The sequence below is a fragment of the Phaseolus vulgaris genome, chromosome 1 (genome assembly GCF_051622355.1).
Source record: "Phaseolus vulgaris cultivar YP4 chromosome 1, ASM5162235v1, whole genome shotgun sequence".
In the NCBI taxonomy this organism is placed as follows: Eukaryota; Viridiplantae; Streptophyta; class Magnoliopsida; order Fabales; family Fabaceae; genus Phaseolus; species Phaseolus vulgaris.
The window spans coordinates 41,552,519-41,569,012 of NC_143498.1; the positions used below are offsets into that span (position 1 = coordinate 41,552,519).

General features: G+C 32.2%; 1 protein-coding gene across 1 annotated transcript; it reads left to right on the plus strand.

The window, feature by feature from the left end:
* The first annotated feature begins 13,325 nt into the window (after window positions 1-13,325).
* On the plus strand, window positions 13,326-14,094 carry LOC137816170 (uncharacterized). Its single transcript, XM_068619251.2, has 3 exons — window positions 13,326-13,726; window positions 13,804-13,926; window positions 14,022-14,094. Exons 1-3 carry the CDS (start codon window positions 13,416-13,418, stop codon window positions 14,092-14,094), a joined length of 507 nt encoding a protein of 168 aa, XP_068475352.2. The 5' UTR covers window positions 13,326-13,415.
* Window positions 14,095-16,494: the final 2,400 nt, after the last annotated feature.

Genomic DNA, 16,494 nt, shown 5'->3' on the forward strand with positions numbered 1-16,494 from the left:
AAAGCTGAAAATCACATGGTCTTCACATGTGATCTTTGACTAGTCATTAAGGCTCTTGAATTTCCAAGATTTTGGAATATATTCCTTTATGACTGTTATGACTTCTTTCTGAACATGATCAGCTTTCAACACAGATCATTTGACCAAGATTCTCTCTTTTAAATTGATCTGCAACGGATAGAAATTCAAAAAAGCAATTAAATCAATTTCTTCATAGTGTTGTCAGACTCAAAACAATCGGTTGTTTCGAAGAAACAATCGGTTGTTTTTCTGCAGCAGTTAAAAACTTGATTTTTGAAATTTTAACCATGAGCAGAAGCAGTTTAAATCAGATGACATTGATTAAAAGAAAATTAATCACAAGAAAGAACTTTGAAACAGAGATTGAGAACAAATAAAGGAAAGTCTTATCCTTATGTTGATTCTTCAATGAGCCAATTGCTTGTTGATCAAGAAAACTCCTTTTTACTGTTTTGATCTTTTGCATAACATTGATTCAGCTTCAATGACTGCATTTTTCTTCAATAGCTTGATCAGATGGCTCAGTTCTTCTTTTTCTCTTTATTTTTCCTGCATAAACAATTTCAAGTAGCAAGATTTGGTCCCCTTACAAATTTGGGTCCATTTGACTTTACTTTGCTGTTAGAAACATCACATCCCTTAGGAATCCATTTCATAAAACCTTTAGGAACATAATATTTTCTAATTTTACAGAATCTAACAGAGTGGCCTTTCTTCATGCAGTAAAAGCATGTAACAACCAGTTGTTTCGTCTTAACAATCGGTTGTTTTTCAGATTTTCTTAAAAAACTTTTTGAAAACCTATCTTGCTTGTTCTGTGGGTTGAAGCCTAAACTAGATTTTCCAAAAACACTGCTTTGAGATGCCAAGACATTCTCAAAGTTTGATTTCCCCTTTGAAAGCTTGTCCACAGTTTCAACAAGATAGTGAACCTTTTTTTCAAGATTTTCACAATTTGTGCAAATGAGAGTATCACACTTGCAAGAGGCATTTTTGAAATGATTTTCCAATTTTTCAAAATCACTTTTTGCTTTTCTCAGATCCTCTTCAAGTGATTTAACTTTCTTTTCAAGCCCATTGTTAAGATCTTTCAATCGGTTGTTTGAAAGAACCAATCTATTAGCTTCATCATGTGTTTCTTGAAAAGCTTCAAGTAATTCACTATAATTTTGTTCATTTAAGGAAGCACATGAACTTACCTCACTTGAACTGCAAGAATCATCATCATTCTCAGCTACCAAACATATGTTTGCTTTTTCATCTTCACTTGATGAAGAACTTGATGATGACACCTCATTTTCATCCCAAGCTATGTAGGCTCTTTTTGTCTTGCCTTTCTTCTCCTTGTAGCTTGTCTTTTTCTCTTTGCTCTTGTTAGGACAATCTGCCTTTATGTGACCTTGCTCACCACAACCAAAACAAGTATAGTTATTTGAATTAAATTCATTGGGTTTCTTGTTTCCATACCTATCCTTGTTGTTGTCTTTGTTGCGTTTCTCTTAAGGAATTTGCTGAACTTTCTTGACAACAAACTAAGATTTTCCTCATCACTATCATCACTTGAATCTTGTTTTCCCTTATGCTTGGATGCTTTCAAGGTTATGCTCCTTGTGTGCTTATCTTTACTCTCTTGAACATTGAGTCTATTCATCTTTAGCTCATGTTCCCTAAGCTTTCCAAACAAAGAGGCAACACTTAATGATGTTAGATCTTTAGATTCGGAAATAGCAGTTACCTTTGGTTGCCATGCTCTATCAAGACATTTCAAGATCTTGATGTTCAACTCTTCTTTGCCAAAGGTCTTGTCTAGGCTCATAAGGTGATTGATGATGTGTGTAAACCTTTTCTGCACCTCAGTTATTGTTTCTCCTTTAAGCATTCTAAACATCTCATACTCTTGGATGAGAGCATGCTTTCTAGCTCTTTTCACCTCATTTGTTCCTTCATGAGTGACTTCTAAAGTGTCCCACATTTCTTTTGATGATTTGCATTGTGAGACCCTGAAAAACTCATCAGAATTTAAAGCAGAGGTTATAATATTTTTGGCAATGCAATCGAATTTGGCCTTTTTGCTTTCTGCATCAGTCCATTGAGACCATGACTTCTCAATGACAGAACCATCTTTTTCAAACTTTGGGATAAAAGGACCATTTTCAATTGCATCCCAAATTCCTTTGTCAAGAGATTCCATAAATATTTTCATTCTAACTTTCCAAAACTGGTAATTCAAACCACAAAACAAGGGTGGTCTGTTAATTGAGGCACCTTCCCCAAACGGTAGTCTATCAGCCATTTTAAAAGATTTTTAGGATCAACTTGAATGACTTTCAAGAACCAAGCTCTTGATGCCAATTGTTAAAAAGGATGACTTTAAACTAGAGGGGGGTGAATTGTTTAAAAGGGTTTTCGCAAACTTTTCAAAACTAGAATGAATTTATTTCAGAAACCAATTGATTCAGCAATTCAGTTAGTCAAAACAGCAAGCAAAAGTTGTAGTACCAGAAAAACAATCGGTTGTTTTAGCGAAACAATCGGTTGTTTATACCAGCAAACAATAAATAAACTGAATTTAAAGAGTTAGAGATAAAGAGATTGTACACAGTTGTTTATACTGGTTCACTCCAAACCAGAGCTACATTCAGTCTTCTCAAAAACCCTGAGGATATCCACTAAGCAATCACCACTTGATCACTTACACAACAACCAAGAGAATGACCTTGAACACCTCAAGAAACACACTCTCCTTGGTCAACACTAAGATTGTTGATCTTGAACACCTTAAGAACACACAGCCAATCTCAGCAAACATAGAAACGAATTGTTCAACAGATTACAAAGATTACACTTGTTACAGATGAATATTTGAAATCAATACAAGTAGAATCCTATTCCAGCACCTTGATCAATCACAAACTTTTAAGCAATCTCAGCACTTTTGAAAAACTTTGTCAAAAGATTGATTCTTAATTCTCAAATCTGTTTTTCTCAATATATTCAAAGATGTAGTTTGTTATCAAATCTTAACAAACTCTTAAATTGCATTAAAAGATTGGTCAAAGCATTTAATGACTGGAGCGTATTCAGTTAAAGCATTTAAAGCTCAGTCAAACACAAAACAGTTTTTCTGTTATGGTTCCAAAACAAATAATCGGTTGTTTCCTCGAATCAATCGGTTGTTTTGGTACTTAACAGTTTCAACCTTTCAAAAACAGTTTTCAATCTTTCTCAAAACACCTAAGTATAAACAATCGGTTGTTTCAACTTAGTTTGAAAAACATTTTTCTTTCATAAAGATTGAGATGTTAATTGCTTGAGATTTAATACAAGGGTGGATTACAACATATAAACTAGCTGATAAAAAAAAAACAACATATAAACTATCCCAGAACAAAGCTTAAACCAGCACAACAACAACAAGCAAAGCAGAGGCTTCAACATCCTTCAAAGGATTTGGATTCTTCAAAACATTGAACACCACTTGGTTCAACAATCTCAACTCCTCTAAATCATCCTTCTTACTAGTTCTTGTACATCCCTTACCCTTACATGTAACTTTTAATACAATGAATAGGATTCAGATTCCAATAAGAGAAAGAGTAGTTAAAGGCTAATAGTTTGTATTTCAACCAGATCTAAGACTTAAGTTGTGATATTTGAGATATCTCTTTTGCATCTACCACCCATTGCCTAAAGATAATATGTTATGCTCCCAAATACACCACATAATCGCCGCCCACATACCTTTCCAAACCATATTCTGTTTGGAAGAAACATGTGGCAACACGAAGTTCTCGAAGTGACATCTCAAATCGTTATGTTGAACGAACTCAATCCCAATCCATCTGAAAGACATGTCGCACACCCTTTGGGTGATGATACACTAAACAAAGAGATGTTGTGATGATTCATCCAAAGCTTGACACATCACACAAATTAAGGGAGTTATCACCCTTCTCCTAGATAAACTTAATTTAGTAGGAAGTCTATCCCAAAAGATCCTCCAAGTTGTTGTTAGGACATTTGGTAGAGCTTTAGCCTACCATAATTGCTTAAAGATGTTGTTATGAGGATTACTAACATGATTTGCTAGGCACTCATAAGCAGATTTCACAGAAAAAACCCCTAATGCCTCTCTTCCCCACACCTGGACATCCTTAACCTTCTTATTCAACCGGATTGTAGAAATCGTCATTAACAATTCTTCTTCTTGTGAGGCTTCCCATTGGAATCTTTCCCTTTTTCACCTAAGCTTCCACCTCCAAACATAGTTATCCCATCCTCCTACCTCTTCCACCCTTTTCCCTTGATCCAGCGATAGGGAGTGCAACCTAGGGTACAAAGTAAGGAGAGCAACATCGCTACACCAAGCATCCTCCCAAAATCTAGCTTGATCCCCTCCTCCCACTTTCCATTCTATTTATTTTTTAAACCTTCCCTATTTTTCGCCTTCACCGCAGCTTTTACATAAGTCTCTCCACCACCAAGATTGATTTTTCAAACTAATCTAACTTCTTCCATTCTCCATTCCATACTTAGACAAGAGAATATCTTTCCATTTCCCCTTTTCTTCACTCATAAGTCTCCACTTCCACTTAGCCAGTAATGTTGCATTAAACTTCCTAATATTTTTGATACCCAACCCACCATCCTCCAGAGGTCTACACAGGTTCTCCTAACTCACCCACGAGATTGAACTCTTCTCCCTTCCCTTCTCCCTTCTCCCCAAGCCCTAAATATTTAATTTAGTTAATATAGTAAATAATTATTTTTTATTTTTAAAATTAATTTATTTAATAAATTTCTTGTAGTGCAATGTAAATATCTCACTCGGGTCAACCACTCATTTCTTATAATTTGATGATAATTTTATTTAATCATCTGCAATTTGATGATAATCTAAAGGAGTGGGGATGATATATCAACTTATACCACTAAGCGACGACAGTGGAATGAAGTTTTTGAAATGAGAATTCATACCGGGCATGGTTTGTTCAATAGTAAGTTATTCAAACTTATACCAGATTCACTTTAGGGACATGCTTTGTTGGCAATAACTTTTTTACTTATACGTGTTCGATTAAAACTAGTTTCAAAAGACACCACATGTTATATATTGGTATATGAACCATTATGCAAGCTTTTAGGATGTCCAAAAGAAACTAAGGGATATTACTTTATAATCTTTTAAAGAACAAAACGTTTTTAAGCAAAGACAAGAGTATTTCTTTAAAATGGAATTTGGTGAAATTAAAAAATGCCAAAAAGTATGATGTGCCTATGATGGAGTAATAACAAACTCCACGTGATGTCATGAAACAAACATAATATTTGCATAAGCATACTAGAATACATAAATCATGAGATATATAATTTTTTCATGACTAATGTTTTTGGAAGGGGTGCTAGAAAAGATTGAGAAAGGGTTGGAGAGGTGGAAAGGTAAATTCTTATCTATGATAGGTAGGGTGTGTCTCCTGAAATCCATACTCACATATATTTCCTTATTCTATATTTCGTGCTTCTATTTGCCCATGTCAGTAATGAAGGTCTTGAAAAGTTTACTGATAAATTTCTTATGGGGATGAGGATTGGAGGGGAGGAAGATAGCATGGGTGTCATGGGATAAGGTGTGTGAGTTTAGAGAGGAGGGTGGGTTAGGAGTAAAAGATATAAGATTTTTAACTTTGCTTTGTTAGGAAAATTGATTTGGAGAATAAAAATAGAAAAGAGTGGTTTGTGGAAACACTAATGTAGAAAAGGTCAAAGACAACTGGTTCTTTTAGTAAATAAACAACGATTTCGAAACCGCTGTCTATCAACACGTAGTCTATTCTAGTGAGGTATAGATAGCGGTTTCAAAATCGCCATCTATAAGTCACATATAGACAAAAAAATATATTCAAAAAAGTAAAATAAAAACAACACCAACCTTAATGTGATGACAACGACCACGGTGGAGGGCAGTAGTGAAGGGCAGCGACGACAACAACGATAACAGTGGAGGAAAAGAAGAGCGCAGTGGTGGAGCAACAAACAAGAACCTTATACAATGAACCAATTGAAGAATAAGCAGTGAAAGAATGGAAGAATGGAGGAAAAATAAAATGAGAACGAAAACGAAAGAATAAACAATGAGGGTAGGAAGAACTTACAAAGGCAGCGACAACAACGATGGAGGGAAAGCGAAGCACGGTGGTGGAGCAATGAACAAGAACCTTAAATAATGAACCAATGGAAGAATGAGCAATGAATCAATAGGAAGAATGGAGGAAGAATAAGCAATGAAGGTAGGAAGAACTTACAAAGGCAATGAGTGAAGAGAACGTTCAAAGAGTTGAAGAGAGAGCGCGAAGAAAAAGAAAGAAAATGCAGAGAACGAAATCATAAGTGGCGCGGAGTTTCGAATTAGGGTAATAATGAGGATATAGACAACAATTGTAAGAGGAATCATTGTCTATTTAACTCACAGACAAAATAGACAACGATTGTTGGGTTAGAACTGCTAACTATCTACCTATTTTAATTTAAAAAAAGTCACCTCGTTTTGATAGACAATGTTTGGTAGTGAAACGCTATATATTAGTTGTCGTAAATAAGCGTTTTTATACTAGTGAAAGACATATTAAAATCCAAGTATGGTAGATGGAGGGGCTTAAAGAGCATGACACGGACCATAAGGAATCCCTATGGTGGAGGGATTTGAGAAAGGTTTGGAATTCAGAAGAACGGGGAACTGATTTTGAAGATAAAGTTGTGTGGGAGTTAGGGGCTGGGAGGATAAAAGGGCGGATAACGAAATCCTAAAGCATAAATACCCAAGATTATACTTTGTATCAACTGTATGTTGTAGTAACTTGTCCCAAGTAGGTAGTTGGAATAATAATAGGTGGGAGTGAAGTTAGAGTGGAGAATAAATTTGTTTGTGTGGGAATCGAATCAGGCTGATCAACTTATGCAGTTTCTAGAGAATAAAAAGATAGTAGAGGACAGGGAGGGAGTAGAAGATACATGGGTATGGAGGGGCGATGAGTTTGTGGGCTTTATCGTGAAATATGCCTATAACATTTTAAAGAATGAGGTACAAGGTGGAGACATGTCTCTTTTTGAGAGTTTTTGGAAGGTAAAGACCCTCCCATCCGCACAAGTCACTGCTTGGAGGGTGCTGCAAAATACTATAGCTAAAAGGGATAATTTGCTAAGGTGAAAAGTATCTCTAGTAAGTGACCAATGTATTATGTGTGGAGAGGAAGAAAAGACTGTAAGTCACATCTTTTTCAAGTGTAAGGTTGCTTGGAGAATTTGAGGTTTGTGTTTGTCTTGGTTGGGTTGTCCATTGTTAATTCATTATGATGCAAAGTCAAATTTTATGTTATTTAGACCTTTAAATATGAATGCATTTGTTTCTATAATCTTCGGGGGAGGGGGGGGGGAGGGGTTGAATCACAATTATTGGTGAGATCTGGAAGCACAAGAATATATGCGTTTTTAATAATGAGAGAGTGGATCACATAGAGGTGTTTGTGTAACACAAAGAAATTCAAATTGGGTTCACATACTTTGAATGATGTATGGAACCTTTGGGTTTTATGAAGTACTTAAAAAGTAGTATTTTGATTCATGTGGTTTTGTAATATAATTCTCTATCAAGTTTTGGTAGGGATAAGTTGTGTTTTTTTGTAGGAAGGGTGTGAATGAAGTAAAATGACAGGCTTTGTCACGGTGAAGCTGATGTCATGGCTTGAAGGATGATAAGGGAGCAGAAGATGAATATAGGTAAACTTTTGGATATTTCTACAATAATAAGTGGGTGGTGAATGTTGGTATATGGAAGGATTTCGTGGCAGACAAACAAAGCAAGTTAGTGGGAAATGCTTGAAGGTAATAGGAGGGCGTTGGAAGAATGTGTAGCAGGATTGTTAAGGAAGCAGGATTTGTGATCTGATGTAGAGGAGGGGCGAGGATGCTAGCAACAATACAAATGAGGCTTTTAGTTGATTTGGATGGGTTGGAATGTATTACAAAATAGGGAAGATGAGGAATAGCAAATACACAATCAGCTAGGGGCATAAATATGGAATAAAACATGCAACAATGGCTTGTTGGTGTGCTCTATGATTGGAATAACAAATAGCGGGGTTGTAGCAGTGAAGGAAAAGCTAGGCATGATGTAGCATCCATGAGATACGAGACATGTTCTTTAAAATGGTGATATTGCTCATGGATCAAGATGAGCCCACAATCTCCCATACAACTATTACTACCTCAAAATATGAGAATTAATTAGCAAGAATTCATGAGATCTTACTGATGTCCATGTACAATAACCAAGTATGGACCTTATTGAAGCTACCTAAAAGGATCAAACTCATGAGATAAATGAGAATTTTAAAGAAAAAAATAGAAATGGATGACAAATACATTTAATTCATGATTGGATACAAAAGGCTGCAGGAAGATTCATGGTGTAGTGCGAAAAATATCTTTTTTGATATCAATGCTTTAGTCGATCTTGCTTGCTATTGTAGTATACCATGATTAGAAGATCTAGAAAGTGGATGTCAATGCGACTTTATTAAATGAGATCAATTTCTTGAGGATGTGTACATGACACAACATAGAATTTTGCCATTCTAGGAGATATTCAAAAGGTATTCAAGTTGAAACAATTAATTTATAAATTAAAGCAAGGTTTGGAACCTTTGTTTGATGAAGGATTTATAGAAAAAAGAGAATAATTTTATACATTTGGAGGATCAGACTTATCTTATTGGTATTGTATGTAAATGGTGTACAACTTTTGACAACCCTATCGAACAAAATTCTAAGACAAGGTTGACGACTTGATTTTCTATGATAGAGAGTGGTGAAACAATGTATATATTAGACATCAAGATTTATAAAGGCAAATTGTTGAAGATATTTGACCCAAAGTAAGAGGACATATAAAAAAGAAAGGTGATGAGATTCTTTAATACACATAAATTGAATAAATGAATCTTTCATATGTCACATCGTATATGCTTGTCCAGAATACAATTATCCTTTACAAAAAAAGGAAAGAGATTACATGAATAAGATTTTATATGTATGTACTATTGATTTTTTCATGTTATGACGAGTTTATGAATGAAGAATAAAAAATTAAGTATCATTCCAAGAAGAATTAATAGAAGCATGACTATACAAAATGTTCTTGTAACTAATTGATTTCTTATTTTCTTTGTTTAGGGTTTCTTAGAAATATAATTTAAAAACTAGAAGAATTCAACTTGTGAAACCCATTCGACCAAGTTGTGAGAAGTGAAGGCAAGGAACAAATGACTCTCAAAGTGGCAAACAAATCCTGACAAGAAAAGGCACACATGGGAGATTCTCAGTCAAACTAAATAGGATTTTCTTCAATTTAATTTAATTTAATTTTTAATTAAAAAATTTCCTTACTTTTCACTCAAATTTTCGGATGGCATTTAAACATATCATGGACATATAATTTAAGACTCATTTAGGATTATATTTTAGAACTTCATATGGCTACACATAGTCATCCCGATTCCTTTTGTTTTACTTTGAATCATTAAAGAAATTAGTCAGAATTGGGACACTAGTCTTAAATTTTAGAATCTTATCTTGTTATCCTACAAGTTAACTGGCGATTCACTATTATAACTTATCATATATATGACACCTTCATCATCTTCAAGTGACTCTCTTTCTTCCATCTATCCAAGTTTTTTCCAAATTTTCTTTCCTTTCCAATTCTTATATTGTTCTTGTGTTCTTATTTTATTCATTCAATTTCTAATAACTTCTAGCATGTGTTCATGAGTTGTTTTTTTTTTATTCCTTTAGTTGTTTCCTCATTATTATCTTTTACATGCTAACATTCACACTAATATAATTTTTCTAATTAAATTCATATTTAGCGGAAGACATTTTTAAATTGTTGTTTCAATCCTATTATTTTATAACAAAAGGGATCGAGTTTGTTTTCTAATTATTAAGTTAAGCTAAATTATAATATGAACTTCACTATAAGAAAATGATATATAATAAAATGGTAACAAAAATAAATATTTCTTATTCTTTTGTGTGTATTTACATCACACCATGGATAGGAAATAGGAAATATATATAAGTGTATAGAGATTTTCTTTCTCCAAATTACAAACTAATTAGGTAGGGATTCACTAATCATGAGATTCTATCATTATTAAATTAATTGCATATAATTGCATACAATAGTACAATAATTACATACAATAATTGCATATAATTTGATAATTATTATTTCCTTAATATTCACCAATAGTACATGTCTTATATGTTTTAAGTTTAACAAGCAAATACCAACCTGATTCTAGTGAAGGTTTACAAGACTATTGTACAAAAACACCTTTAAATACTTCAAAAGAGTTAAAGATAAGTGTAGTCTAACTTTGTATTTTGCTTTAAACTTTGAAGTGGAAGAGATCAAAAAGAATAAAATGTTGCTAACTTTATTGCACAAGTTAAATATATAATTGCTTCTAATGGAAAAAGAACAAGATCTTGGATGAAGTTAATTTCCGAGTTGGCACAATTCTTAACATTGTAGACTTTTTGTTATCAGTAAAAAATAAATTGAATAAATAGGGTGTTTAGAAATACCACAACCTTTCATACAAAAAAAAGCTACCTCACATAGTTCTCCAAAACACAACATAGTAATGCTCAGTTTGGATCCGAGTGAATATTATTCACTTAGATAGAAAGACATTGATTTTAGAGAAGGAAGTGTATTTGTATCAACCATGTTGTGAAGAAATGAAAGCGCTAAAAGGAGTGGATGTATTTAAAAGTGTTCATCATAGTTGAGATTTAAGAGGAAAATTATCTCAACAATGACCATTTTGCATTTTGCCCCCAAATAAACTGAGCATAGTGAGACAATGCCAATTTTCATTTTAGTAGTAGATGTATTTTATTTTTGTTATTTACATTTTCTTGTTTTCTGTATTTACATATCTTTACAAAAAATTCAATTTATAATTTAAATTTAAAATTAATTTTAAAATATATTAATTCATTTATTATGCATATAAATATTATAATTGATTATATAATATAATATAATAAAGTAATATTAAATAATAATAATATTTAATAAAGTTATTAATAAAAATAAATATTAACAATTACTAGTAATGAATATATAATTATTTATAATAAAAACATAAATTTATACAATAATAATGTTGATTACAAAAATATAAAATATTATTATCATTTAAATTTGAAATAAAAATTACTTTAATGAAAATTTTGTAAAGCAGTGCCATTTAAATATTATTTATTTTTATATAATAATAATATTATTATTTTATATTTTTTAAAATATTAAGGTTATATTTAAAAAAAATATTTTTAATAGATATTTTAATTCATTTTTTTAAATTATTTTTCCAATGTTTTTTACAATTTTTAATATTATAATTATATAAATAAAAAATTATGAATTTTTTTGACAATAATAAGTAACTCATATTTCTTGTAAAAAAATTATTCAACATTAAAAAAAAATCAAAATTTTAATTAACTCAGATCTATATAAAAAATATCATATTTCATTATTCAAATATTTTTAAAGATATGGGTAATTTTGTAAACTTATATTTTAAACTTTTTAAAAAATAAAAAATTATCTCACAATTGTGACATTACTCACAAATTTTAATAAACTTTTATCGCAAATTCACTCTAAGATACCTGAATATAAACACAATCACTTTTTTCACACTTTCCTTTCAAATCATCACGCATCCATTTCTTCAAATCTTCATATTCCATGCCCTCCAAACAAAGTCCATATCAACATGGACCTACCAATAGCCTATAGCAAAAATCTAAATCTTACACTAATTTAGTATTTTGTTTTTCAAAAAGAGTAACACATTGAAGCTAACCAATTATTTTTAAAACCTATCATTGTGAACTTAATAGATTTCTATTGTGACAACAACAATTATTTTTAAAACCTATAATTGTGAACTTAATAGATTTCTATTGTGACAATAACAAAACAATTACACGTACTAAAGAATCAACAATCCAAACATATTTTTATTAGCTTTCATCTCATTAGAGAGATTAGCAATAAAGAAGATGTGAAGATATGCTATAAATACCAACCCTACAACATAAGCATGTTGGTCACATTATCTATAAAGATTTGACATATGTCTGATTGATTCTAAATTTAAAGGGAAATTGTTGATATATATCCTCTAGCCCAACACTTTGTAATTGGCATTTGTATGTTGCTTTATTTATGAGTCATTTCATTTATTATGTGTGTTGGAGCATGATAGAGTATATACAATGGTTTATTTAATGTTATTCCTAAACTATGCCTCTTTAAATATTTTTATTAATATGGATTGATATTGTGATTAAACTAGTATTCGAATGGACTAATTAATGATAAAGTCATGATAATTAATAAATATTACGAGAGGATAAAATCTACTTAAAATGTAATATTTAAAAATCAAATATATAAACTCATTCATACATTATTGTTTTAGCGTAATTAGTAGTTTTGAGTAAAGTTCTAAGTAGTAAAGCAACTCCTTCAAACAGCCAAAAGCAAAAAAAATTGTAAAATGATAAACAAATTAAAGGTTTGGATCTCTACGAAAACAAAATACCAATCTTTTTTAATACATAACTATGTTTTAAATATGATTGTCTTCATTGGCGATAAACAATGAAAATGTAGCCCACAAACATTGTATGTTTTATACAAGGGTTATATTTATCATATTTTTTTCTGCTAATAAAAAAACAAAGAAAATCTAGCCAATTAAAATCCTTTAGAAATTGAGCTCAAATTTCTTGAAGATGTGTAAGTTCAATAGTTAACCATTTTTTTAAACGAATTTAATTATTGATTAGATTTATAAAATAATCGGAAAAAAGAATATTAAAGAATTAAACTTAATGAAAAATATTAATGAAAAAGATTAATAACTTTTTGTATTATTCTCTCTTTTCTGAGCCGTTCATAAATTTTAATATGATTCCACCTAAGGAATTCAACAAACTGTTAAGATGAAATGATTACTTGAAAATTGAACAATTCATTTCCAACTCATATATTAACATTTTCCTTTATAAATTAATAATATTATATTTATTTTTTATCTTTGCATTTAATAAGTGATTAAGAAAATAATTAATCATGTTCAACATAAGATTAAAAAACAAATATTAGGGTCAAACATTTCTGTGGGAGTTACATATTTTGAAATAACTTAGTCCTAGCTAGGTATGTGAATTCTTAACAAAACCGCTTCACCTCTATTCCAGAAACCCAAATCATCATATCCTCACTTCAGCACCATAGATAATTGAGCATGGAAGAATCATACTCTATGCTGGAGGATGCAACAACCATGGAACCAACCATGTTAACCACTCAAGGCACTTCCAGGAATTGGAATCAAGAGTCACTGCTACTCCATCAACACATTGTGTCTCCACAAATGGAAACCACTTCTCAAGGCTCAATCAACAATTCCACCTGCACTTCATCCCTCCAATATGATGTGTTATCCCTTTTAGAGGGAATAATTAACGAAAAACACATAGAAGAAACCCTAATCCAATCCAAGCTATTCTCGTACAATGTTGGGTCAATTGCAGCCACAGCAACAGCAACATCAACGTACGTGTCACCTTCGGTACTTTGCTTTATAATAACACACTCAATTTTGTTTTTTCTTATTTGAAATGCTGTAGCAGGATTATTAATGAGAGGGAACGAAGTGATTGTGAGGAGAATGATCGAAGACAGCGTGAAGCATGTCTTGATTTGGTTGCAAAAACAATTGGTAGCAAGAGCTCTGTGTATCGAGGAGTAATCAAGTATATATGATTCTCTTTCAAATAATTAAGCTATTGCATTAGTTTCTATTTTATTTTTGTAACCTTAACGAGAGGAAAAATTAATTTTGATGTAGGTGCAACGATGATCGTTTCGAAGCATTTGTGTGGGATAACAGCAATCCAGGGGAAAGAGGAAGAACAGGTTGAAATAGCCTTTAGAACATATATGTTTTCAATTCTCCATTTATTTGCTTTATCTCACTAACTTGATTTGATTTTTGCTTGTTTATGTCTGCATCTTCTTCATCAACTATTGCAGTTTATATTGGTTAGTACAATTTGCTTTCCTGCATCAAAATGTTGGTTATATTAATGTGAATAGCAGATGATAAATCTTGGTTTTTGAGTGAATCTTTCTTTGATTTTTCCTTGTTTTTGTTGGAAGGTGCTTACTCAAATGAAGTCGACGCCGCCAAAGCTCATGATTTAGTGTCAATCAGAATAGGGGGCTTAAAAGCATTAACGAATTTTCATGTATATGTCATTCATTATAGATACATTTATGAACTTCATAAATATTTTGTGGTGGATTTTTATTATCAATTATTAATAATTAGTTCAATTCCTTCTCATATAGCTTACTATTATCCGTAGGTGAGATGTTATTCCAAGGACATGGATGAAATGCGAAAAATGAGCAAATGGGACTATCTTTGTGCTGTTAGAGGGTAAGATGTGAATTTTGTGTATCTTCTTATGCAATACTGTTATATACTTTGTAAAATATTTCTAAATATAAAAGAAAATATAGATCTTATGTTAAATTTTCATAAATATTCTCAAGAGTCTTCCTCACAAATTCAAATCAACTTATACATATAGACTTATTTGGAGAGTTAATATCAATAAAGAAAGAAGTTTTATAAAATTAAAAAGTGATATATAGACTAAGAAAAAAAGTTAGATATAACAAATTTCTATTACTTCAATGAGTTAAGTTTAGAATCTTTCAATTCAATTTTTTTAAAACTATTAATTGTATTTCTTTATTTTTTCAAGTCTAACTATGTAAAATTGGTTTTTTTATTAAATAGGGATTTAAATCGTCATTGCTACTGTAATTGTGATTTACTGTGATACTTCATATTATATGAAATTATGGTTGATATTAACATGGTAGAAAATTACATATAAAATACTGTTGTTCTTATTGCCAATACAATTATGATGAAAAGCATCTTACCATTGCAAACCATTTTTGAAAACATTCTGCCAAATATCAGTGTCCTTTTTTCTAACAATAGAATGAAAGTTAGGATTATTTATATTATGTATGGTTGTGATTATCCCCCAAAGAAAGAGTTCCACTCAACTGTGGCCTCCAAATATATGTTGTTTTTTCTTCTTTTTACCCTCACTCGTTGATCAACTAATATCGCTCCTTTGTATTTATTTGCTTAGCATGGCAAAAGCCAAATGATTCTTTAAAAATGTCAACCATTAGTATGAGTTCATAATTAAGATAAAGAAATTCATGATTGCATGGAACCTTGAAAAAATATCAGGTTGGGCAAGGGCTATACAGACGCTGATTCCCCTTTCCGTGGCGTCTACAGGTTTGCATTCCTTCATTCTCTCTTTCATTTCTTTACTCTCTCTCTCTCTAATTCCTGCCAGAAACAGGGTTCCGACAAGCAGGAAATGGGAAGCAAGGCTCGGTCGTGAAGGGTCACCAACCATACACTTGGGAACTTATTGTGAGCTTCCAACTCTTCAAATTCATGTTGTAATTTATGGCACACTGAATAGATAAGCATCAACATGCATGTGTTTATGAGAACAGTATATAATGATTAGAATATTTTTGTTACACTCTCTAAATATAATATGATTGTCTACTTCAGACACTGCAGAGGATGCAGCGAGAGCTTATGACATTATATCAATAAAACTGAAGGGAGGGGAAGCAATTACCAACTTTGAATGGAATTCCTATGAAACTGAGGGCATAATGGAGAGTGTGATTACTCAAGCAACGGATGGATCGATTATTCTGCAGAAAGAAGGAAACAATAAACAAACCGAAGCATCTCCTCAAAACAGCTCTTCAGTCCAATGCCATCCTCAACCACCGAGCAACCCATCCTTTTGTCGTTGCTGCAACAGCCAAATTCTCACACCAAGCAACCCTCATGCTCTTGGTGCCTTTGCTGATACTGCTGGAAATAGTGGAAGTGACAATTCAACTGGTAACGATGCTGTACAGTTTCGAAATGAGAATGCAACACAGCAACAGCCACTTCAGACTCAGAGGCAAGTGAGTTTTAACGAGGGCTTTAATCAGAACCTTGTCAACAACAACAACAATCAGCTTCCAAATCATAATGCAACACAGCAACAGTCACTTCAGACTCCAAGTCAAGTGAGTTTTAACTATGGCTTTAATCAGAATCTTGTAAACAACAACTACAACAACAGTAACCAATTTCTGCCTCAGAGTTCTAACCTTGCTTTGCCTGCTCCTGGCATCCGAAATCTAGAGTTAGAAAAGTGTGTCCGTTTCCCTGATTGGCGATCAGGTTTCGGAAAGAAGTTACTAGGGGGGGA